The 23,613-nt window shown below is 37.9% G+C and overlaps 1 protein-coding gene across 1 annotated transcript in view; it reads left to right on the top strand.

Annotated features, from left to right (window-relative positions):
• The first annotated feature begins 862 nt into the window (after positions 1–862).
• Positions 863–23,613, top strand: part of TBC1D8B (TBC1 domain family member 8B) — a 105,436-nt gene continuing 82,685 nt past the window's right edge. Inside the window, exons 1-2 of the mRNA XM_090264060.1 lie at positions 863–1,167; positions 21,093–21,203. Of these exons, the coding sequence (XP_090120186.1) occupies positions 1,032–1,167; positions 21,093–21,203 (247 nt within the window). The 5' untranslated portion in view covers positions 863–1,031. The remainder of the gene's footprint in view (positions 1,168–21,092; positions 21,204–23,613) is intronic.

The raw sequence follows: 23,613 nt of genomic DNA, 5'->3' as shown, positions 1-23,613 counted from the left end.
GCCTTAGTGTTTAAGTATCTGTGTATTACTGCCAAGGTACAAAGAGGTGAAGGCTGCCCTAAGAAGGATTTTTTATTCTTAGGGGTTAAGTTAGAAAAAAAATGCGTATAAACTGTTTAGATCCTGAAACAAAAAGTGTGACAAGACATTTTTTGGATGATTACAGTAGTTAAATAACAAGATTGGGGCTGCAGCAGGGGAAGGGAAGGGTGCATGCCCTGAAGAAAAGTGGATGGCTTTGGAGGTTTTATATTCTTCCTGTAATGGCACAAAGATCTTAATCTAAGTAAGATTTTTAATTAGACAATAAATTTTATGACTCCACTTCCTGCGTGACCTTGGATAAATCCACTCACCCATTTGCACTTCTCTTTATTTACTTGCAAAATGGGGAATAAAATCTACTTCGCAAGACTTCTAAAAGGAAATCTCCTTAGTATATAGTAAGAGCTCATTAAATGTTAGTTGGTGCTACTCTGACTACCCCAAATCGGCCATTCCTTACTCCAAAATTCCAGAAAATTTGTTTCCTGCAGTTTAACACCATCGGCTGTAAAAGGATGAGAAGAAGCACTTTTATACCTGAGTCTCACTTATTTTAACAACTACAAAAAACAAAAAACAAAAAAAAAGCACTCTTTAAACTTTAAATAGGCAAAATACACAAACTGGGGGAGGGATGTACTTTAAAAGCACCCCCACCCAGTTTCTGATCCAGTAGATTGTGGGAAGTGTAGTTCCGCCCTCCAGCGACGTGAGCACAGAAAAGCGTGTAGGAAACTACGATTCCCAGAAATAAAGACGAGGGACTATATCCTAGTTCCGCGATAGTGCAGTGGGAGGGAATTGGCGATCTCGCTGCCTACATGAGAGAAGGGAGGGTTGGGGGAAGCATGGAAAACCTGAACCTGAGCTGCTGCCTACGGATGAAGAATTGGTGAGCGGAGGAAGTAAAAGCGAAAAGACGGGTGGAGGGTGAGGTGAAGAGGGGATCTAGGTCGCTGCTCACGGGAGGCACAAAATTCTTGGCGATGTGGCTAAAGCCTGAGGAGGTGCTCCTAAAAAATGTGCTGAAGCTGTGGCTGATGGAAAAGTCCAAGGACTACTTCGTGCTGCAACGGCGTCGGCGTCGGGGCTATGGAGAGGAGGGCGGAGGGAGGCTCACAGGTAAGTTGAGGCCACCCCTACTCGTCTGGGCGCTGTGGTCGCTGGTACTTAAAAGGTGGTGAGGACCACAGTTAACTCTATCCACCACTAGATCCAAAACCCTGGGCGGACTGACAGGGGTTCTTCTCCTGCCACCACCTTTGCGTTGCCCTCCCTTAGTCCTGAGAATGCAGACCTGGATCAGCGGCTGCTTTTTGGGTGGGACAGGGAAAGGGAAGAGCGGTTCTTTCTGAGGTAAAGTACCTTCCCTGTCGCTTCTCGTGGGGAGGGGACTGATGAGTGTTAGACCTCCACAGGTCGCATTTAAGCTGTTTACCGGGGCCAGTTCGCAGTTGAACTTTTTTCACAAAATCACCTGTTAATAATCACCACTCCAAAGAGTGCGTGTGTATGTTGGGAGGTGGGGAGGGAGGACAGTAAGAAAGGAAGGAGCCCCATCACATCCTGAAGGACTGACTTCAAATAAGAAATTAGGGAGTGGGTGGATGGCGAGGGAGAGGTCTCTTGAATTGCTGACCTCTCCCAATTTATCAATTTTTACTTTGCTCCAGGGTTTCAATCCTTGGACTCCCCTCTCAAAGTAAGTGTCTCTATTCATTTCTGTCTTGAATGTGGCGCTGCCCTTTTCTTTCTATGACATGATTGTAAGCAAACCAACAGAAGTTTAACTTCCCGCTTAATCCATCCTGTCTTCAATTCTTTGATTTGCAAATCGAAATCATTCCTTGGTCAAGTATTTAAAGCCATCGAAGAATTTTATTTTGAGACCACTCATCTTGGATAGGGACATTCAAAGTTTTGGACATAAGAAAGACCAGAGCTCTTTTTTGTGACAATTTCTAGTTTGGTGTTGTGGCCTTGAAGTGGTTGACCAGGCTTAATTTAAGTAGCATGATGTAACAGAAAAAGGGAATAGTCTGAAACCTTGTATTTTAGTTTCCATCCTCATCTGTTGTTAAATGGCATTTGACAAATTATTTCATATATTCAATCAAGCGCCTAGTATGCATCACGTGAAATGCTAGGGTACAAAGACAATTAAGATTCGTTTCCCTGCCTTGAAGTGCTCATGATCCTTATAAGCGAGAGAGGGTCAGGTTGGGGAGAAGTAATCAGTAAACCAGGAGGATTATAATTATAACCAGTAACTAGTAAACCAGCTAAATTATAATTAGAATCAAATAGCTGAAATATCGGGTAGATTTGTGAAGTAGATGACATTGCCTTTCCTCTTCTGTAAAGTTGGGTTTACCCAGAGTTGAGAGGATAAAGTGAAAGATGACACTGGGGAACAGACTTTTCATTGAGTTAGATCTGACAATTTTTTTGACTAACTTTTGGCATCTGAATACAAAAATGACCCCTGTTTTCTCTATCATCAACTTTTTAAAGTACAGGATATCCTCCCTTTGTCCCCAAAACCATACAAAATGTACATACAAAGTAAAATAAAGAAAAATTACCTGAATGTACTGTTTATTTAGAGTTATTTTATTCACATAAAGGTTGTATATTGTTATTGTAAGTCAAATTGTGTACAAGTAATAAAGTTCTGCTACCAAACATACATACATATTCAGGTATTTTATCTTTTCAAATGACAGGCTAGGAAATGCCAAAATGAGATACTTGAAACAGTCTCCTTCAGTTGGCAAAGCTTTAACAAATTGCTTCGTGAGACCCAGTTTTATGTGCAGAGGTGGGAATATAATGTTCTTTCTGTCAACAAATGGCTCACGTAGAATGTTTGGATCACCAGGTTTGAGGTCAGATCTTGGAGGCCAATTCGACTCCACCCAATGCTTCTCACGAGCTCTGCTGTCCCACATACACAGAAAACAGGAATCCGTGTTGCTGATCAAGAAGGAAGCAGACAATTTTAAGGTCAACACAGATGATCCATTGTGCTTGTGATATTGCAACAGATCAACGACTCTTTATGTCTTCATATTCTTCATGAAAACAGACTGAATGACCTGCACCAAATAAATTGCCATTGTGGAGCAGAACATACTTCAAGCTCAACTTTGAGCTATCTATGAACAGTCACCATTCAGTTGCATTCTAGATTGGAATTCCCAATTCCTCCATTAAACCATGTATGTTATGGCAATACACAAAGCCACTGTCACTTTGAAAGTACTGCAGAGATGCACTTTCTCTTGATCGAAAATAGAATACCTTTGCTCCTTTTTCAAGCAAGTTTTTATTGTGCAGTCTTGATGCTAGGAGTTCTGAACTCATTCTGGATAGTCCCAAATCTCATGCCAAATCATTCAACTCATGCTGATTGAATCCCTTATGAACTGAGTCATCTTCAATTTCAGAATTTTCATTGTTGCTGTCACTTAGTTCTTCACCATACTTTTTTTTTTTTTTGAAAGAGGGTAGTTCAATGAAAACTGGCACTGGGATTTCAGCTGAATGAGGCACTGGGTGTATAGCTGATGGTAGACTAGGATACTCTATTTTATATTTATTTTTCTTGTTATATCCTGACATTTTCACTATACAAAAGTAACAGTCACTTGAATGATCTCTGGGCTCTCGCCAAACCATAGGTATACCAAATGGCAATTTATCACGTGTTCCCTTCGTCCACATCCATAAACTCTCGACATATTGCTTGCACACTTTTTGAGGGGCCCAAGAGTTATCTTTATCACCAACTTTTACTTTAAAATATGCAAAATAGGCTTGTCTGACAAATGCGCTGATGTTTGTCCTTTGACTCAGAATGGTGAAACTGCCACAGATATAACAAAATGAATCAAGGTTGTTTAGGCACTTACGATGAGAAATAGGAGAGACAGATATGATCTGAAGGAAAGGAAATAAGTGTGTATGTAAATAAAAAAATAAATTCTGCTAACTTCTTGTATACAGACAAGAAGTTGGACTACACTTTGGAATACAATTCACTATATAAAGTGGCACACAACCTTTCACCACACTGTCTCATGAGTAACTGAATAGCTTAGACAAATATGAACCTGTCACTGGTCTCCAAGGTCATGCCCCACCACTCCCCACTCTAGGGAGGTTTGCTCTCAGCCAGTAGGAGAGCACTAGTGCTTCCCTTGATCCTGGCTCGATCCAGCCTAGAGTGGTCACATTAAGATAAGTTGTAGAGAAAAACTTGATGTGATAGAAGAAAATAACTGCAGTTTTGAAATCAGCATGCCTATTTAAGTCTAAAACAGCTGAAAAATCGAACTCAACAGGAATTATGTTAAAAATTGCTCCCCTGTGTAATAGATGCTGAATCATTGTATATTGTTAAGCTGTGTGCTGTTATTACTTTTTTTTTTTTTTTCAAGCCATCCACAGAGTGGAGAGAATTTTGAGGTTCTACAGGACAATTTTTAAAATCTTGCAAAATCTATCTTATCCAGTTTCTAAAAAGGCTCTTGAAATATGGCAATGAATATTGCCTTGTTAAAATTGACATTTTGTTGTTTTCTGGCTTTTAAAAAATTGCAAGTGTTATTTCTCAGAGGATTCTTTTCATTTAATACATGTATAGATTTTCCATATTAAGATTTGAGAATCAGTGTTTATAATTAACCAGTGATGTAATTTATCCTCTTAGTCCATTGAGGACAGGTCATAATATATTTAAATAGATACTTACAGCCCTGTGTCACAGCATTATATTTTGTTTCCCCATAATTTTATTCGACCAGAATTTTCTAGTGTTCTTGCCCATGTTTATCCACATTTGCCCACATTAAGAAGTATATTTTGCTTTGTACAACCATGTTCATGAAAAATAATAGGCGAGGCATTCTTAATAATAAAATTACTGTAATTTATTAAATAGTTCTTTACTTGTTTCACATTTCCTTTAAATAATCACTCGTTTTCTATGTTTGATTTTTAATTTGGCATGGGCCAGTTGCACCAGTTTTTTATCTCTATACCACCCACTCCCACTTGCTCTTCCCCATACCTCTAGAATAAGAGATTTGTCTGAAGAAATGAACCAAGATTTCTACCACACATGAATGTTGAGAATAGCCATAGCCCCATTTTTGTTGTCAATTTATATCTCTGCATGATTGTTTTACCTGTGTCAAGATGCTTGAAATTACCACTTGAGAGTTGACACTATATTGCACATAAATTAAAGAATGGGTAAGAAAGAAGCAAAGAGTTTTTTGTTTTTGTTTTTAATTTGGTCTAAAGCTAAAGTGTGTGCTGATTTTCATTGCTGCTCAATTACTGTATTTTACTTAAAATTGTGAAGCCAAGAGCTTTTCTTTGCTTTACCACAATCCACATGTGGGTTAGCTCCCACAGGAGTTTGACTGTGTGCCAGCATAAGCTTGCTTTTGTCTATTTTGTTTGCTAAAATTCGATGTTATGTGCTGCCCCTTTAAAAGATTTGTTTATACATTTTCTTTAATGAAGAATAGATAACAACCATATAAAAATGTTAACAGTTGTTTTTTTTTTTATGATTTCATCTCTTTGCCTTGTAATAATTGACAATTACCACCAGCAATGTAATTACCTTTGCTGTGGAGTTGGTGACTAATGTCTTTTTTTTTTAATAATGGAACTGGAGCAATAGAGAAACTCAGTATGGTTAGAGTAGGAGACTAGTTTGGAAGTTAGAATTCTGAGGTTCTTTTTTAGATTCTGAAACTTTTGGTTGCTGTCTAGTAGGGTATTTACCATTTGCCTAACTTTATCTTACTTAATGGTCCTGGTTCATAACAGAGTGGAATATCTTGTTGAAAATTTTGTTATACATAACATTATTTTACAGATAAAGTTATTTTCTTTCATTTAGAGAAGTAATTCACCATTCTGGATTTTTGCAGTTATCTTACATTACTCCTCGTTCCTCCTGCCTGATTAATGGTAATGTCTCTTCTATGGTATCTAAATTTGGCACCTGGTTTTATGTGATTAAAAATAATTTATACATATTTGGCTTATTAAACACAAATCATTTTGTTCTGCTTGGCAGATGGGAGCTACTACATGAGTAGAATTATGGGGCTATATTTTATTAAGTACTTCAATGTATAGGATTTAGGAAGACCTGACTGTCAGAAACACAGTGTGCTTTGCCCTCCCAAGGGATTGCCCTATGGGATTTTCTTTTTCATAAGTTCTTATAATTATAAGCCAACATCCACAAATATACGAATATACCACTGAGACTGGCAATTCTATTTACTACATTAATGCTGCTTCCTTATCTTTATAGATTCTTTAATATGTTTATGCCTCTATTCAGTTGTAACTTTTATAAAGGGTTGTTTTCTCATCTGTAAAATGGGAACAAAACTTATCTTCCCATAGCTCACCACATTGTTATGTGAGTCAAGTAAGTTTTGAAACTTGTGAGCAACTATATAAATATTTGATATTTATCTATTAAAGAAGTAAGGTGTAAGTACCATTTTCCCTAGTAATTACTTTTCCCACTTTATATATAGAAATTGATTTGGAGTAGCAACACTGAGTATGTCCAATATGCAATGATACCACTGTAAAAGCAAAAACACTGCTAGTTAATAATTCAAGAATTTTGGTATGATGATGATTGTGCATTTATGGTTTATAATCAGAATAATGTACAACAATTAAAATAAAATATCACAAAAACATTACTTTTTGATCTACAATTGCCCAAAACCTAGAAGTTCTCAGAGCCTCTACAGATATAAGTATCACTTGATGTCTTACTGAGTGGTATTAAAGAGTACATATAACTTTAGTTATCTTAGCATATTTTTTAATGTGTTTTATTGATTATAATGTTACATTTGTCCCAATTTCCCTTCCCTCTGCTCCCCTCCACCCGGTGGCCCCCCTCCCTCCAGTTGTCCCCCCCTTTTAGACCATGTCCATTAGTTGTGCATATAGTTCTTCTCAACCTCTCTCTATTCCATTCCCTCCTACCATGATCCTTAATTCCTATATCATCTCCCTCCCTCTCCCCGTTCCCCCTCCCTGTTGACCTCCCCCCAATATGTTCCCCATACCTATAGTTCTTTTTCCACTCTCGTTGCCTGTTTAGTTTGCCTTTGTTTCAATTCCCTAGCTTCTGTTGTTGTTTCTTGTGATGCAGTTTTCATTTTAGTGTTCATAGTTTTGATCCTCCTTTTTCTAAACCAGTCCCTTTAACATCTCATATAACAGTGGTTTGGATCTAATGAACTCTTTCAGTTTTATTTTGTCCTGGAAACACTTTCTCTGCCCTTCTATACTGAATGACAATTTCGCTGGATAGAGTATTCATGGTTGTAGGTTTTGGATTTTCATTACTTTGAATATTTCTTGCCAGTCCCTTCTTGCCTGCAGGGTCTCCCTTGAGAAGTCAGCTGATAGTCTAATTGGGACCCCTTTGTACATGATTCTTTTCTTCTCTCTTGCTGCTTTTAAGATTCTCTCTTTATCTTTAACTTTTGACATTTTGATTATAATGTGTCTTGGAGTGGTTCTCCCTGGGTCCAGTTGTTTTGGAACTCTCTGTGCTTCCTGGACATGTAAGTCTATTTCCTTCCCCAAGTTTGGGAAGTTCTGCTTTATTATATTTTCACTTAATTTTTCAATTTCTAGTTCTTCTTCTTCACCCTCTGGCAATCCTATAATCTGTATATTCGATCTCTTATAGCTGTCCCAGAGGTTTCTGATCCTCTCATCCTTGCTTCCCATTTCCTCTCTCTGCACTGGTTGACTGTTTGTTCCTTCTCTATGTTCTGGTTTGTTGATATGAACTCCGGATTTTTTTTCCTCACCATCTGTCTCGTATGTGGTTTTGTTCCTTTCATTATGAGTGTTTTTCGATTCTTTCTCATCTTTTTCCAGATCTTTTGTTAATTCTGTAAGCCACCTGATAACAATGGCCCTGAATTGAGCCTCTGACAGGTTTCTTATTTGTTCATCTGTCAGATTCTTCATCTGTTGCTTGGTGAGCTGTGCCACCGGGATTTCTATAGTTGTCTGTCTCATTTTGACAGATGCGTTTTGTTTTCTTGGGCCAGCTATAGGGAGCAGTGCCTGTGTACTCGTCACGACCCAGCGACCGACGCCATTCCGCCACCTTTCTCGCTGCACTGTGGTGCTTTGTCATCACAACCCAGCGACCGGTGCCTATCCGCAACCTATTTCGCAGCCCTGTGGCGTTTTGTGTGGGGGCGGGGGTCCAAGATGGATTCACACAGTTATTCCGCTAGGAGACCAGGATCCGTCCTCCCGCCCTCTGGGCCTCACTGTTCGAGGCGATGTGGTGGCTGCTTTTCCGATGTGGTGGCTGCTTTTCCCAGCGTTGGAGTCGTGAGACGCCAGGGTTTGACTGCAGTCGGGATTGTTCTCCCTGCCGCTGGGATTGTTCTCCCTGCCGCTGAGATTGCTCTCCCTGCCGCTGTCCCTGGTGCGACCACAAACAGCACCACCCACTTTCGCTCTTCCTACCTGCCCAAAGGGCGCCGCTGGTTTATAACTTCATACGTTGGGCTTCCGTGTAGTTTTATTTTCTGGAATTTCTAGTTATCTTTTGTTTTGAAGTAGTTGTATTCCTCTCTAGTTGTAGAGGGAGACCGAGCGTGTCCGTCTAACCCTCCATCTTGGCTGGAAGTCTAGTTATCTTAGCATATTTTTTAAAACATAATACTTGAGTAAATAATGATTCAGGTGGTGAAAGCCCATACTTCCGCTGGACAGTTGTAGAAGGACTATGGAAATAAAGTAAGCTAAATTTAATAGCAAAATAAAGGAGACTATAGTGTTTACCATGTGGTGTACTGCTATGACATAGATTTTATATTAACTTTATGTTAGAAAACTTGCCCAGTTTTCCACCTTTGCTGCCTGCTTTATAAGCACAAAATAAAACATGATGATGCAAGATGTGTTCATTTAATATTTAATTACAGGTGCATTCTAAAAATCAAACACTGTTTTAGGCACTGGTGATAACACTAGTGAACAAAACAAAATCTCTGTTCTCGTGTGGCTAACACTTCATTTGAGAACAGCAAATAAACAAATAATGTGTTGTATGGCTGCTGGTTGTGAGCAATATGAAGAAAAATAAAGTAAAGTATAAGGATACAGAGGTGAAGAGCTTGGTATGCTATATAAATTTGTTCTGAGAAGACCTTGATAAGTTGAACTATGAACAGAGGCCAGAGGGACTAGAGTATATAAGTCAAGCAGATATTTGGGGGCAGAGTAAATTATGTGATTCATTCTAGAAATTTTGCTGTGAAAGGAAGCTAAGAATGGGTTGGTAGCTGGCTACTGTGCTTGATCTTGGGTATACAGTAATGAAATAAGGCAGAAATAGTTCCTACCCTCAGAGTTCATGGTCTGGTGAGACAGACAGATAATAAACAAGTAAGCAAACAAATACATAATTACTAGGGTCAATAGTATCAGCCTGGTTTTGGCGGCTTCTAAGTATTCACTAATAAGGGATACTTGAAACCCCCAAAGTAATTTTCCAAGGCCAGCTCTGGTGTAAAGTATGCTGATAAGACTTCCGGCCAAGATGGAGGCTTAGACGCTCAGTCTCTCTCTACAACTGAAAAGGATGCAACTATCTCAAAACAAAAGATAACCAGAAATTCCAGAAAATAAAACTACATGGAAGCCCAATGTATGAAGTTATAAACCAGCAGTGCTCATCTGGACAGGTAGGAGGGATGAGAAATCGCGGCTCTGTCTCTAGTAGCAGTGGGCATAGCGGTGGGACTGCAAGAAGCTCCAGGGGAACAACCCCGGCTGCAGTCGAGACCCCGCAGCTCGGCAATTTCAACGCTGGGAAGGGCAGCCACCCAATTGCCTCGGACGGTGAGGCCCAGAGAGTGGAGGGACGGATCCCAGTCTCTCAGCGGAGAATAATGGCGGGAATGTTACAGAACCCCTGGGCTGCTCCAATTGAAAACAAACCCACGGGCTCTTTAGTTAGGGGCCCGATTGCCCGCCGCCAAAATTATAACTCTCAATACCAGAGTTTAGTGAAAAGAAAAAGAATTGTTTATTTAATAGTTATATAGATTTAGTTATTTGCGGATTTCTATTGTTAAGTCTTATGCTCTTTAAAACACCCACAAACACATATCCTTGCCTCCCCCGCTTCCAAACCAAGCTAGTTTTAGGAAAGTTAGAGAAACCGTTTCCCTACTTTCCCGACACAGTTCAGCTTTACCAGCAGCTGCCAATCACTCAATCTGATTGGGGAGGTCCTTTCTGTGCTGTGGTGCCTTCCAGCTCTCAATGCAGAACCGCCTGGATTCTCAGCCTCCTTGCAAACTGCCTTCTTCCTGCAAACCATGCAGATCTCCTCCCCTCAAAACCGCATGGCGAGAGCCTCTTAAAGCAGCCTGGAGACCCCTTCTCCAAGCCACATGGAGAAGGCCCCTTCACCAAGCCACGTGGAGGGAGCACACGAGAGAGCGAGAGCCCGAGAGCTAGCGCGCGCGCGAGAGAGAGAGCGCGAGCCAGAGCGAGAGTGAGAGCGAGAGAGAGCCTGAGAGCGAGAGAGAGAGAGAGAGAGAGTGCGAGAGCGAGCGCGTGAGCGAGAGCGAGAGAGCTAAAATGTCCGCAGCTGCTTATATATCCCTGACTACGTCCTCTGATGCAGTGGGCGTTGCAAACAGTTCTGACCATTCACAGACCGTTACATAGGCTCTGTGTGCCTTTTCCATACCGTCCCCTGGTTCAAGACTCCTCCCATCTACCTGAGGCTTCAGATGCATTAAAGCCATTTTGCATAAGAAAGACATTGGCCACCAGCCTCAGGCATGTGGAGGCATTCTGAAAGCTGCTTCCTTCTCCCCATCCCCCAGCAGCAAACTCTGGGGATTTTTGGACTCCCCTGTTTCTGTAACAGGAACTCACCCTGGACCCCCGCCTCCACACAAAGTGCCAAAGGGCAGCAAAAAAGGTTGCTGATCGCTGCTGGTCACCGATGGTCGCCAGGTAGTGATGAGTACATGGAGCTCCGCCCCCTATAGCCTGCCCAAGAAGCAAAGCTAAACAGTCTGTCAGAATGAAGCAGACAATGATTGAAATCCCGGTGACCCAGCTCACCAGGTAACAGATGAGGAACCTGACAGGCGAACAAATAAAGAACCTTTCCGAGGCTCAGTTCAGAGCCATAGGTATAAGGTGGCTTACAGAATTAACAAAAGGTTTGGAACAAGACAGGGAAGGAATGAAAGCTACTCATACTGAAATGAACAGAAACACATACGAGACAAGTGGTGAGGAAATAAAATCCAGAGATCAAATCAACAAACCGGAACATAGGGAAGGAACAAACCATCAACCAGTGCAGAAAGAGGAAACAAAAAGTAAGGAAAGTGAGGAGAGGATCAGAAACCTCTGGGACAGCTATAAGAGACCGAACATTCAGATTATAAGATTGCCAGAGGGCGAAGAAGAAGAACTAGAAATTGAAAAACTATGTGAAAAAATAATGAAACAGAACTTCCCGAACTTGGGGAAGGAAATAGACTTACAGGTCCAGGAAGCACAGAGGATTCCAGAGAAACTGGACCCAGAGAAAACCACTTCAAGACACATTATAATCAAATTCTCAAAAATTAAAGATAAAGAGAAAATCTTAAAAGCAGCAAGGGAGAAGAAAAGAATCATGTACAAAGGGGTCCCAATTAGACTATCACCTGATTTCTCAAAGGAAACCCTGCAGGCAAGAAGGGCCTGTCAAGAGATATTCAAAGTAATGAAAATCAAAAACCTACAGCCACAAATACTGTATCCAGCGAAACTGTCATTCAGAATAGAAGGGCAGATAAAGTGCTTCCAGGACAAAGTAAAACTGAAAGAGTTCATTAAATCCAAACCACTGTTATACGAGATGTTAACGGGACTTGTTTAGAAGGAGGATCAAAACTATGAACATTAAAATGAAAACTGCATCACAACAACCAACAACAGAAGGTAGGGAATTGAAGCAAAGGCAAACAAAATAGGCAACGAGACTGGAAAAAGAACTATAGGCGTCGGGAACATATTGGGGGGAGGTCAGCAGGGAGGGGTAAGGGGGTTAGGGAGGGAGATGGTACAGGAATTAAGAAGCATAGTAGGAGGGAATGGAGTAGACAGGAAGAGGTTGAGAAGAACTTTATGCACAACTAATGGACATGGACTAAAAGTGGGGGACAACTGGAGGGAGGGTGGTCACTGGGTGGAGGGGAGCAGAGGGAAAAGAAATTGGGATAACTGTAACAGTATAATCAAAAAAACATATTTTTAAAAGTATGCTGATAAGATATCCTGTTAAATCATACAAAGATTTCCTAAAAGCAGTGGTTAGTAACAATAGGTGGTATTCTGCTGACAGAATTTCATTGTGATATCTGTAGTGCAACTTACCAAAAACCAGTTTGGATTGCTTTTGGAATTAAATCAGCCATCTGTGAGCACTAACAGTATCTGGGATGGGGTAGGGAGGGCATTCTAAGTGGGAGGAATAATATGATAGTGCAAAAGCCAAAAATGGCAGTCTTTGGGGACTTAGCAAGTATTTCAGATTCGTTTATTTGTGATTTAAAATAGGAGAATCAAGGGATAGTGTTCTTAGCAATTAGAAAATGTCGAAGAGCAGTGACCATCTATGGTAGATGAATACCTGAGATAGAGAATTAAAGGGACCTGAGAATTAAGCCTTTGTTATTTTTGCCTCCACAGCTCTTTTAACTCCAGCCTAGATGGTCCTATTTTTCTTACTCCAGTAAAAATAAGTGAATTTTTTCAAAAAGGGATAATCACATTTGTTAACTTTTATCGCTATACTTGTTGTCCTCTTGTTTTAAACTAACCAAAATAATGGTCATCTTTAATTCTTCTAAAAAATGTTTTAGAATTACTGTACTGCATAGCAGGGGGTACTCCCTCCCCCAAACTGGAATTATCTTCTGAAGAGCAGGGCTCTTGTAATACAGGCTTCCTCCACTAAGAGAATGTTCTAGGAACCCATCTGTATCAGTGTAACAGCTGGTGTTGTGAGAGGCTGCATCTGTCTTCAGTGAAATTTTTTTTGAAGACTCAACATGTTTACCCATTCCATAATGGGTGATTTAGGAGCACACCTGTCCACACTACACTGAGTATTCAGTGACTTTTTACCAAAAATGCCATGACCCTGGTGCCCCACCCTCTCTATTCACCAGAATTTTCCCTGAGTAACATTTTTTTTTCTGTCAGTTTTTCCCCAATGAAAAAAAGTCCACAAAGGGAAACGTTTCGCCAACATGGAAGAGGTGAAACAAAAATCGGCAGAAGCATCAAAATCAATTAGTTCAAAATCTGTTTTGAACAATGGGAAAAAATGTCTCGATATGTGTATTGCAGCAAATGGAGAGTACTTTGAAGGTGACTGAACTTTAAACATGTAAAAATAAATACACAATTTTTATAAATAAATTCCATTTTGGGTGAGTCACCCCCCCCTTGTATGAGTTTATTCATTTGCTGCCACATTTGCTTGTTCCTTTGCACCAAGGGATTCAGATGTATTTTCTTTAATTTTTTGTGGGGATACTCTTTGTACATTGATGCATTAAGTCTTAAAATGTAAAAATGTGCTGTAAATAAATTGGTAACAATTCTCATAGTTCCCTATGTTTTAATCTTTAGAAATGTAGCTTGGTTTGATTGATACTTCATGCATTCTTTTTTCTCACATGTCATTGTCACCTTCCCTAAAATTCTTGTGTAAATCTTTTTTTTTCTTGGAAGCAAGCAACTGGTTTATTGAGGGAACAAAAAAAGGAGGGAGGGGGTTTAGGGGAGAAGCAACTCCCAGACTGACTCAAAGGCCTGTAGGAACAAGTAAAATGGGGCCAAAGGTGACTCCTGGTCCTCCTTGTGGGCCAGTAGGAATCGCCTCTGTGTAAATCCTTTGATGGACAGAGATTTCAATTAGGGAAGGAAGTGAGTGCTTACATATTTCCAGTTTTCAAGTAAATGTCTTTAAAAGAATGCAGGGAAAGGGGAAAATAGGACAAAAGAATTATTATTAACTGTTTTTCCATGCCCTTTAGGTTGGCAGTTTTCAAAATACCAACTGTGGCTAATAGAGTATTCTAAAATAAGCATGCATAGTCCTGTTTTAAGGTCTTAGGTCTGGTAGCAAAAGCAGTAGAATCAGGAAAACCCACTAACTCCACTGAGAACACTACTTTCTCCTATTTGAATGTATTTCCTACTAAGTGTGTTGGCAGTTTACTAGTTTGTTCATTAACGTTTAATGAAGTTGAGATGATAAAAAATTCAGTAAAGGTATACTTGTTTGACTTTTTAAGCATGGAAATTTATAACAGCATACAGAATTCACTATAAAGTTCCATTTTTATGGCCAAAATTTATAATTCAACATTTTACTTAGAATGGAAATAAATCTTATTTGTAATTAGGAAGTTCATTTAAATGACTCTTCTACAGCCAGAGCAGTGTTGCCTTACACAGTGCCCTTAATCTAGTTTACAAGTAGAAAGAGCGATTTGTCAATCTAAAGTATAATAAAATGAACACATTGATAATGAGCATTGTCTCTTCAAGTCATGCTGTTTTAATAGCCTCTCCTCCAACACTCAACCCTTGGTCCTACCTATTCATCATTATCATTGGCTTAATACAAAAAAAATGTTTATCAAATTTGCAGGTGTCTGAAAATTGAATGGGACCATTATTACCATAGACAGTTTTCTCAACACTGGCTGCGTGTAAAATTCAACTGAGAAACTTTTAAAACAAGCTAAATGACACTATGGGTAAAATGATATGATGCCTGGGATTTACTTTAAGTGGGGTAACTGACAGAAGACTGAAAAAGTGATGATTATTATTGAAGTTAGGTTATGGGCACATAGAAGTTTCAATATATTATTCTCTGCTTCTTATGAGATTGAAAAATTTTATAATAGGAAGTTAAGGGAAGGATAGAATGCCCAGTCCCTACCCCAGATGAATTAAATTAGAATCTCATGGATTTTATAGTTTGAAAATTTAAGCTTGAGTAGTTTCAAAAACTCCAAATGACTCACATTTGCAGTTTTGGTTGAGAATCACTATCATAGAAGATAAAATCAAGATTCAGAAAGATATGGACAAGTTAGAATTCTCAGCTAAAATAATAAATGAGGTTAAAATTTAACATGGGTAAATGTACACTGCTTTTAGGTTTTTTAAAAAATCAGCTGTATGGTACTTAATATTTGGTGCTTATATTTTTTTTAAAAAATATCAAAGTAGCATAGTTGATCATAAGCTTATAATATGATGTAGTAGCTAAATAAAAAATAAAAAAAGGTAGCATGATCTTAGACTGCATTAATAGAACCATGAAGCTCACAGTTATTTAAAGAACCTGCAATTGTTCAGACCATATCTGGTATTCGGGTTTGAATGACACATTTTATAAGAGATCTTGACAAATAGATATGTTAAGAGATTGGTAGAAGAAATAATAAGAGGCCCAGACAATCTCACACAACAAACAGTTGAAAGAACTAGGTATATTTTAAGCTAGGAGAAGGGAAGAATAAGCAATAGGAGACAAAATAACTGTAATCATATTTGAAGACCCATCATGTAGAATATAGTACGTTTTGTATTGCCCCCAAATTGCAAAGAAGTAACATTTTATTTATCCTGAGAATGACCTTCCTTTTTGAAGTGTGTAAGAGATAGCTTTACTTTTCTATCTTATAGGTTAAAAAAGTTTATTTTTAAAATTCCAGAAAATATGCGTTAAGTATAAAAAAGAAAATAATGACTACCCTTTATCCCACTGCCCAGAGATAACCACTATAACCAGAATCCACTACCTAATTTGTAGATCTCAGTGCAAAATGAACAAGCAGGGTTCTCTAAAAATTAAGAATTTCAAGATAGTAAAAACTGAGCATTGAACCAAACGTGAGGCCCTTCTGAGCATGAACAGGTCAAGAAGCCCATGAAGACAGCCCTGACTATAACATTTGGATATATATAAATCCTTTTCATATTTTAGAAAAGATTTTCCAATTAATGAAATTCCCACCAATGCAGTAGACTGCCTTGGGAGAAGTAAACACTCTGGAGTTATAAAGGAAAAGGCTAGGCTTTCTATCAGGGATATTATAAGGTAGATGAATGTACTGGTAGTAGGACTACATGACCTTTTAGGATATGTTTCATCTGTAAAGTCAGTGGTGCTATATCCATAACCAGCCAGAAAGAAATGCTTTGTGAACAGTAATCATTACCTGCAAATTGCCTATTTTTTAAATCATGCAACCTTGCTGTTATGTTATCTTGCTATGCCATTTTGTTACGGCTACATAGGCAAGATTGAACACTCTGAAGTGGTGTATAAAGTTAAGCAAAGGATTTTTAATAATGGCCAGGAGTTGGGCAGACCCTGAGCTGGTCTCTAACATGCTCCAACCTACAATGGAGTCTAAACGCTGGGTTTTTATACTGGTGCAGTCTCTTTGTTTCTTCTTTGGCGGAAAACAGCCTTAGGAAGAGGGGGCTGGGCAGGACTGCAGGAATGTCTTGGCAGTAACAGGAACAGAAATTCACAAGGCTAAAGGTTATCTTCGACGGCAGCATAGCTCTTCAGCCAGGGACGAACTCCCTGTGAAGCAATTTATTTTCAAAGGGCTAGACATTCTGCAAAGCACAACCTTCACAAATGTTATAAACCAGACACAAGGAAGCAAATGGGAGGTGATAGAGGCTGAAGTCCTTTTAGCTTGTAAATCACTAATTGCTATAACACTCCTTACATTCCTTTTTCCAAGGCCTTTTAGCAAGTCCTTGCTACTTCTCACAAAGAACATTTAAAGCCCTTACATACTTACATATTGAAACTTTTTACAGGGACTATGTGGTACCCCTACAATTTAATAAAAAGTATTACACATCAATTAGAGTCGTGAATTTCCTTAATTTTGGTATTGTATGGCAGGATGCTACAGAAACCCCAAAGACCTTTACCACAGTCTAGGACATTGGTACTTTACTCAGTCATAGGCATTTAAAGGATAATTTCAATTTGTTGATATTCTTTGTTATTTTAAAATCTCTTATTTCATCACACAGCTGAGAGACAGTATCTATTCTCTTCCCAATTTGCTATGGCTATAGAACTTCCCATGTGTAGGCTGATTCATGACATGACCTTGGATGTTCAGGCTGTCAGATGATAAACCTCTGTGTATATGGAGAAGCAACCCAAAGTTGTCAGCTAGTTTTCTTGTACTTTTAGAACCTAGACTTTGGCACACAGTAATTCCTAAACAACTTGCAGAGACTTGAAGATTATAGCTTAATGAGCTGAAAGAGTTCCTCCAGTGACTAGAAATGTACTTTAGAACTTGCTTCCAAATGATCTGTTGCATACTTTTGTACTGCCTGATTTAATGCACTTACACAAACCGAGCGATTTCCTTCTATGTACAGCAAGGCACCTATCTTGCAAACAGTTCTGCCATAGAAAGAAATGACCTTTCTTGCCCTGGCTGGTGTGACTCAGTGCACTAAGTGCTGGCCTCCGAACTGAAAGGTCACCAGTTCAATTCCCAGTCAGAGCACATGCTTGGATTGCAGGCCAGGTCCCCAGTTGGGGGCATGCAAGAAACAACCAATCAATGTATTTCTCCCTCCCTTCCCCTCTCTCTAAAAATAAATAAAATCTTTTAAAAGTTTAGTGAATGAAAAGTAGCAAGTAATAATCCTACTCTTTAAAAATACAAAAAAAGGAAATGACCTTTCATGCCTGTGATTTTGACCAATTTGTCCCATTTCAAAACACTGTATCAGAGAACTAATTGTTACAATGTTACTCGGGAATGATTATCTGTGGCCATTCCTTTCCTCTCTGCCTCTTACACAGCCACACTCCCACTGTTATCTTTCAGCTGAGTCAAACTTTTCTTTACCTCTTTGTTATTTCTCCCGTTTTTCTAATATTACTTTTTTTCTAGTGTTTGTACATAGGGAAATCGGATTTGAGCTAGTTTTGTTGAAAACGGTAAAGGTGAAATAAATGATTTTCTTTGCAAATTTGAAAATATCTTTTTGAAACATTTTTAGAATTTAAATTCTTGGGAGGCAAATCTAGCAGTTAAAACAGGGCTGTGTTTAATAAATGGTTTATATGAAGTTAAAATTCCTTTATTTTGACAATTTTGTCAAGTGATTATATGTATATTTATATGCACAGGCAGTCATACACTCGATTCTGTTTTCAACCTGAAGAAAGTTACCCCTTTTGGTTGTCTTTACTACCACTCTTTTATCTGCCTTTTGAGTATTTTTAATTTCCTGTCTTCAAACTGAGAACATTCTTCTTTTTTCCATTTTCTGTATAATTGCTGTCACATTACTCTGAGGAAGTTATTTGCATGTGTTTAGCTCCCACTTTCTTTACTTTTGACCAACTCCCACTGTAGTTTCTTCATTCTTGATCTCATAGCCAAATATCCAATTTCTCACAGTGACTTCTTGTTAGAAGTGATAGAATTATTTTTCCTTTATCTCCTAAACCCTTCAGTAATTCCCTATGTCTCTTATTCCCATTCTCTCTTCCCCCGCATCCCCTCTTTCATGATATTTGCCTGGAATTTATTTTTGTTTCTTAAAGCCTTAATATGATAACTTTTTCATATTAGATAACTTCTTTAATCTATAATCTGCACATGTTGCCATTGCCAAAATCTTTTCTCTTGATACTTTATTTCCACTATCAAAACCCTTTGTCAGGTTACTAGTTAATAATTTGCTGCTTTTGTTACCCCTGTTTTTACTTTTCACCAATTCCTACATCCACTGTCCAACCCTTTCAGCTGAGCCAAATTTCTGGTTTTCTCTTTGCTGTATCTCCCACTGTTCTAATTTACCTCCCTCTAAGCTTATAATGACATCTACCTCACATCTGCCAACCTACTACCCATATACTCATTTAAAACTTGCTTGGAGTCTTAACTCCTTTTCAATGGATAAAGGTAGGAAAATAGCCGAAAGCCTGCTTTATACTTGATTTAATGTTTTTCTTAAAAATCTGTAATCTAAATTGAAGAGAAATGCCTCATAAAGCAAAACCAACACTCAGCCAATCAAAATTTCCAGAACATGAAGGTGGATTTATATATTTTAGCCATCCTATTCATGCAGTTATGTCAACAGTTTAGCTCCTGTTGTGCCCAGAAATACGTTGAAAGTTAAGGATGCAAACCCAGAGGTAGAAGATGTGGTTATTATCCTCAGAGAACTAATAATCTAGATAAAGAGACAAGATTAATATACCTGAAACACTTGCTATAGTTGTAATAACTAGCCTAATAATCAAAATGATAGGTTATGTTGTATAGACTTTAAGTATTATTAAGTAATCAGAGAAAAGGGAAGGTATTATTGCTTGGGGTTGTCAGTGGGGAAATGGGTCTTGAAGAAATGTAGAGTTTGGATTAGCTGGACTGGGCTAGAAGACTTGTGTTAGCATTTCTAGGTGAAAAGAGGATTGCTTAGCAGAGACCCTAAGGGAGAAATTAGTTGGTTGTTTAAGAAAACAGCAAACTTTGAGAAAAAAGCAGCCAACTTTGTTCTAAGGAAGAGTAGAAAATATAATCAGGTCACCAAATGGGAACTAATTGGTCAAAAGCCTTGAATTCCAAATGAAGAATTAACTGTTTTTAAAAATCTTTTTACCTAAGATTTTAATTAATCCAAGTTTTATCTTGTTTAAAAAGCTAATATTTTCTCATATAATATTTATATTAGTTAACATTGAGTGTTTTACTGTGTGGTAAGCATTGTTCTAAGTGTTTTATATGGAATAATAACCCATTTTATCTTTACAGCATAGCTTTTTGGTAAGTTCTGTTTTAATCCCTTATTTTGCAAATGGGGATGAAGAAAAGGTTAAGTACAACTGGCTCAAGTTGGTATAAATAAGTGACAAAGCCAAGATTCAAACCCAGGTAGTCTCTGGTACCTACATTCTTACCTGTTATATGAGGTCTGTCCAGAGATTATCCTGCCATGTAATATGAAAAATAGACATATTTATTGAAGAAGATACAAGAAGCATTATACAGAGGACAATGACACCTCAGTCCCCTTCAAAGTAGGCACCTTGGGACCTCACACAGTTCTCCCAGTTGCCATCAGCTGCCCTGTCACATTTTCCTGAATCTCATTGACAGTCTGAAATCTATTCCCTTTCAAAGGTGATTTTAGTTTTGGGAAAACAATGGAAGACCCGGGGTGCCAAATCTGGGCTGTATGGGGACTGAATCACCTGGGTGATTTGATGTTTTGCCAAAATACTCTGCATGAGACGTGATGTATGAGTGGGCGCATTGTTATGATGAATCTGCCAATTACCAGTGGCCCATAGCTGCAGCCTTCTGAATCATCCGAATAGTTTCTGTGGAGGAATGTTCAAGCTTAACACAAAATTTGGTGCAGATTTGTTGCTCTGTTTGCTCATTTTGAATGTGACGGCCACACAATGCACATGCTCACTCAATGGTGTCTACCACCCCCACTAATTAGTACAGTGAAGTCATTGTTCATGCATGTGCATTCAAGTCCACTGTCCTTGACTACCAGGTTACATTGCTGTCAAGCAAACCATTCTCATTATATTAACAGCGTCTTGACTTTTTCTGGACAAACCTCATATACACGATCTTGTAAAGGAGGTATATATGTAAGTGCTATAAATATATCTTGAAATTTGGACAATTGAACCTGACTTATTTTATTGAAAGATCAGTTCCTCAAACACTGCTCACATCAGAACACTGTAAATTCTTCTTCCAGAATATATTTTTTCTTTAAGGAAATTCTTTATAAGGAAACTTTGGACTAGAAATTTTAAAAGGTAAATTCATTGTTTTTGTCATAAATTCCTTATTTCAACAGTCTCTTTATCATAACAGGGCTTCTGGTTGGGACTCTTTATTCAGTCTTAGACTCGACTGCTAAAGTAGCACCATTTCGTATTCTGCACCAGACACCAGATTCTCAAGTTTACCTGTCAATTGCATGTGGTGAGTATGATTTTTTAAGCATATAATTCAAACAAATAAAGACACAAATAAATTAAATAAATGTATTTATACTCCCCAGTTGTTTTGATTTAGAAAAGAGTTAAATGTGAAACTTCACTTTGAGAGAATAGGAGCACATCTTAATTGTTTACTTAAGAAGGATTACAGGTTATTACATTTTTTGAAACATTGATAAGTATGAGGCACCTGAAACGTGTTTCAGCAGTGCTGATTCTGAGCAAATTTTGGTCATTGCTTCTGCTGTATAACTCCTTTCTTCAACTTATTCATCTTGCTTCATCCAATTGTAGGGAAGATGAGAACTTCCCCATAAAATACTTTGTTTCCGTGTAATAATAGATGAGGAAAATCAAGCCCAAAACTTATAAGTTGTTCCCTAAGAAAGTATAAGCCCCAAAAATTGAATCTTTTTTAGTTGCACGCCTACTTTCTCATGAAAGGCATCATATTCTTGAAATATGAGAGGATATCTTTCAGGTAATGCTACATATTCATTCCTTCTGGAGCAGTCCAGATCCTTCCACATACTTATGTTGTGGGTAGAAAAGGACTTAGGATAATTCTTCCTAATTAAGCAACTCAAATTTTAAAAAAACACCATTCTATTACTTTTTTTATAATGTTGGTGTAAATTAAAATCCTATATTTTTGGTTTTTTAAATGTTGAAACACTGTCTTTTTCTCTTTTCTTTTCTCCCCCTCTCTTCTCAAGTAGACATACTTTTCAAAAAAATTCATGTGACTTTTGGATAGTTCATATGCATGAATGTATAGCTACAGCATACAGTTACTTTTTAAAGATGTGTGGCTTGTTTCTTACATCTTCTAAATTTCCTTTAGTGTTGCAGATGAGTGTTTTCTCTTGGGTCTCTTAAATTGAATGTCATTTAAATTAAATGAAGAAGCCATTACACCTGTTGATATCATGAGACGTCTGTAACCTCAGCTTTAAATTTGGTTGGTAGAAATTATGTTTTAAAAATGTCCTTTCCATTTTTGTTTTTTGAAAGAATGATTATTGGATAGGCCAAAATGTTCATTTGGTTTTTTTCTGTAAAATGGGCCTGGTGGCGCTTAGTTGTCTTTGACTTCATTTGAAACAATTTTGTTAGATGGTATTGTGACAGCTGTCATATCAGCGTGTATCATCAAAATAGGCGAATTTTTGTTAAGCCATGTTAGTATTCAAGATGGAAGAAAATATGCGACATTTTTGGCATGTTATGCTTTATTATTTCAAGAAAGGTAAAAACGCAACTGAAATGCAAAAAAAATTTTGTGCAGTGTTTAGAGAAGGTGCTATGACTGATCAAACGTGTCAAAGGTGGTTTGCGAAATTTTGCGCTGGAGGTTTCTCTCTTGAATGATGCTCCACAGTTGATGCTCCATGATCAGGTAGACCAGTTGAAGTTGATAGCAATCAGATCAAGACTTCAATTGAGAACAATCAATGTTATGCCACACGGGAAATAACCAACATTCTCAAAATATCCAAATTAATAAAATTATTGGTGAGAGTGAAAAATGTCTTTTATTTTACAGAAAAAATCATACGAACTTTTTGGCCAACCCAATATATAACTTAATCCCCCAAATTGACCTGATGCAGAAATATAGTAGTTATCTGCTAATGAAGCCTCCGTATACTTAAAGGACCAAAATAATGGCTTTAAAATTGTCCCATGGATTTTATTTGTGATTCATTAAAGAACTTTATTACATTTGGTGTGGTGACTTTAATAACATGAATACGATTCTAACTGAATTGTAGAAATTAGGCATTTTGCGGTTTCAGTAAAGTTTTTTAAGTGTCACACTCTATATATTATAAAACATACTGAGAAATCATGGTATTTCTTTTGATTGAGATTTGTATAATCCACAATGCTGCGGAGATCTCAAAAGTATGAGGGTTATATGTGGAAATTAATACTGTAATGTTCTTCAAGCCAAAGCAACCCAGAGCTAATTTATTTAATATGGTCCCCAATAAGCCACCTACCCATGATTCATCAGGTAACATGGATTTATTTAAGCTTGCTACAGGATTTCTAACCTCTTTCATGAAATTTCTTTTAATGACTAGGTCATTTAATTTAAAGTTGACTCTGAGCAAAGGCTTCATACCTTCTGAAATAAGTTGAATTGCCACAGCTGAAATTCAGTTTATATACTGTGCATAGGATTGTCACATGCATGCTGTTTTTAGTCACACATATTATAGACATAGCACTATTATTTGAAGATCAAGGATTAAATTATATATACTTATATTCTAGTATGCTGTATATTCTTTTAAAAGATACTGGTTATGATAAGCATCAGTTATTGGCATCTTATTTTCAGAATTTTATCTTTTCTCGTAAATTATATTTACTTTTATATTTAC

This window comes from Furipterus horrens, unplaced genomic scaffold (assembly GCF_987537825.1).
Source record: "Furipterus horrens unplaced genomic scaffold, mFurHor1.1.pri manual_scaffold_17, whole genome shotgun sequence".
Taxonomy (NCBI): Eukaryota; Metazoa; Chordata; class Mammalia; order Chiroptera; family Furipteridae; genus Furipterus; species Furipterus horrens.
The sequence above is the reverse complement of the archived record's forward strand: the minus strand, read 5'-3'. Positions and strand labels throughout refer to the sequence as shown.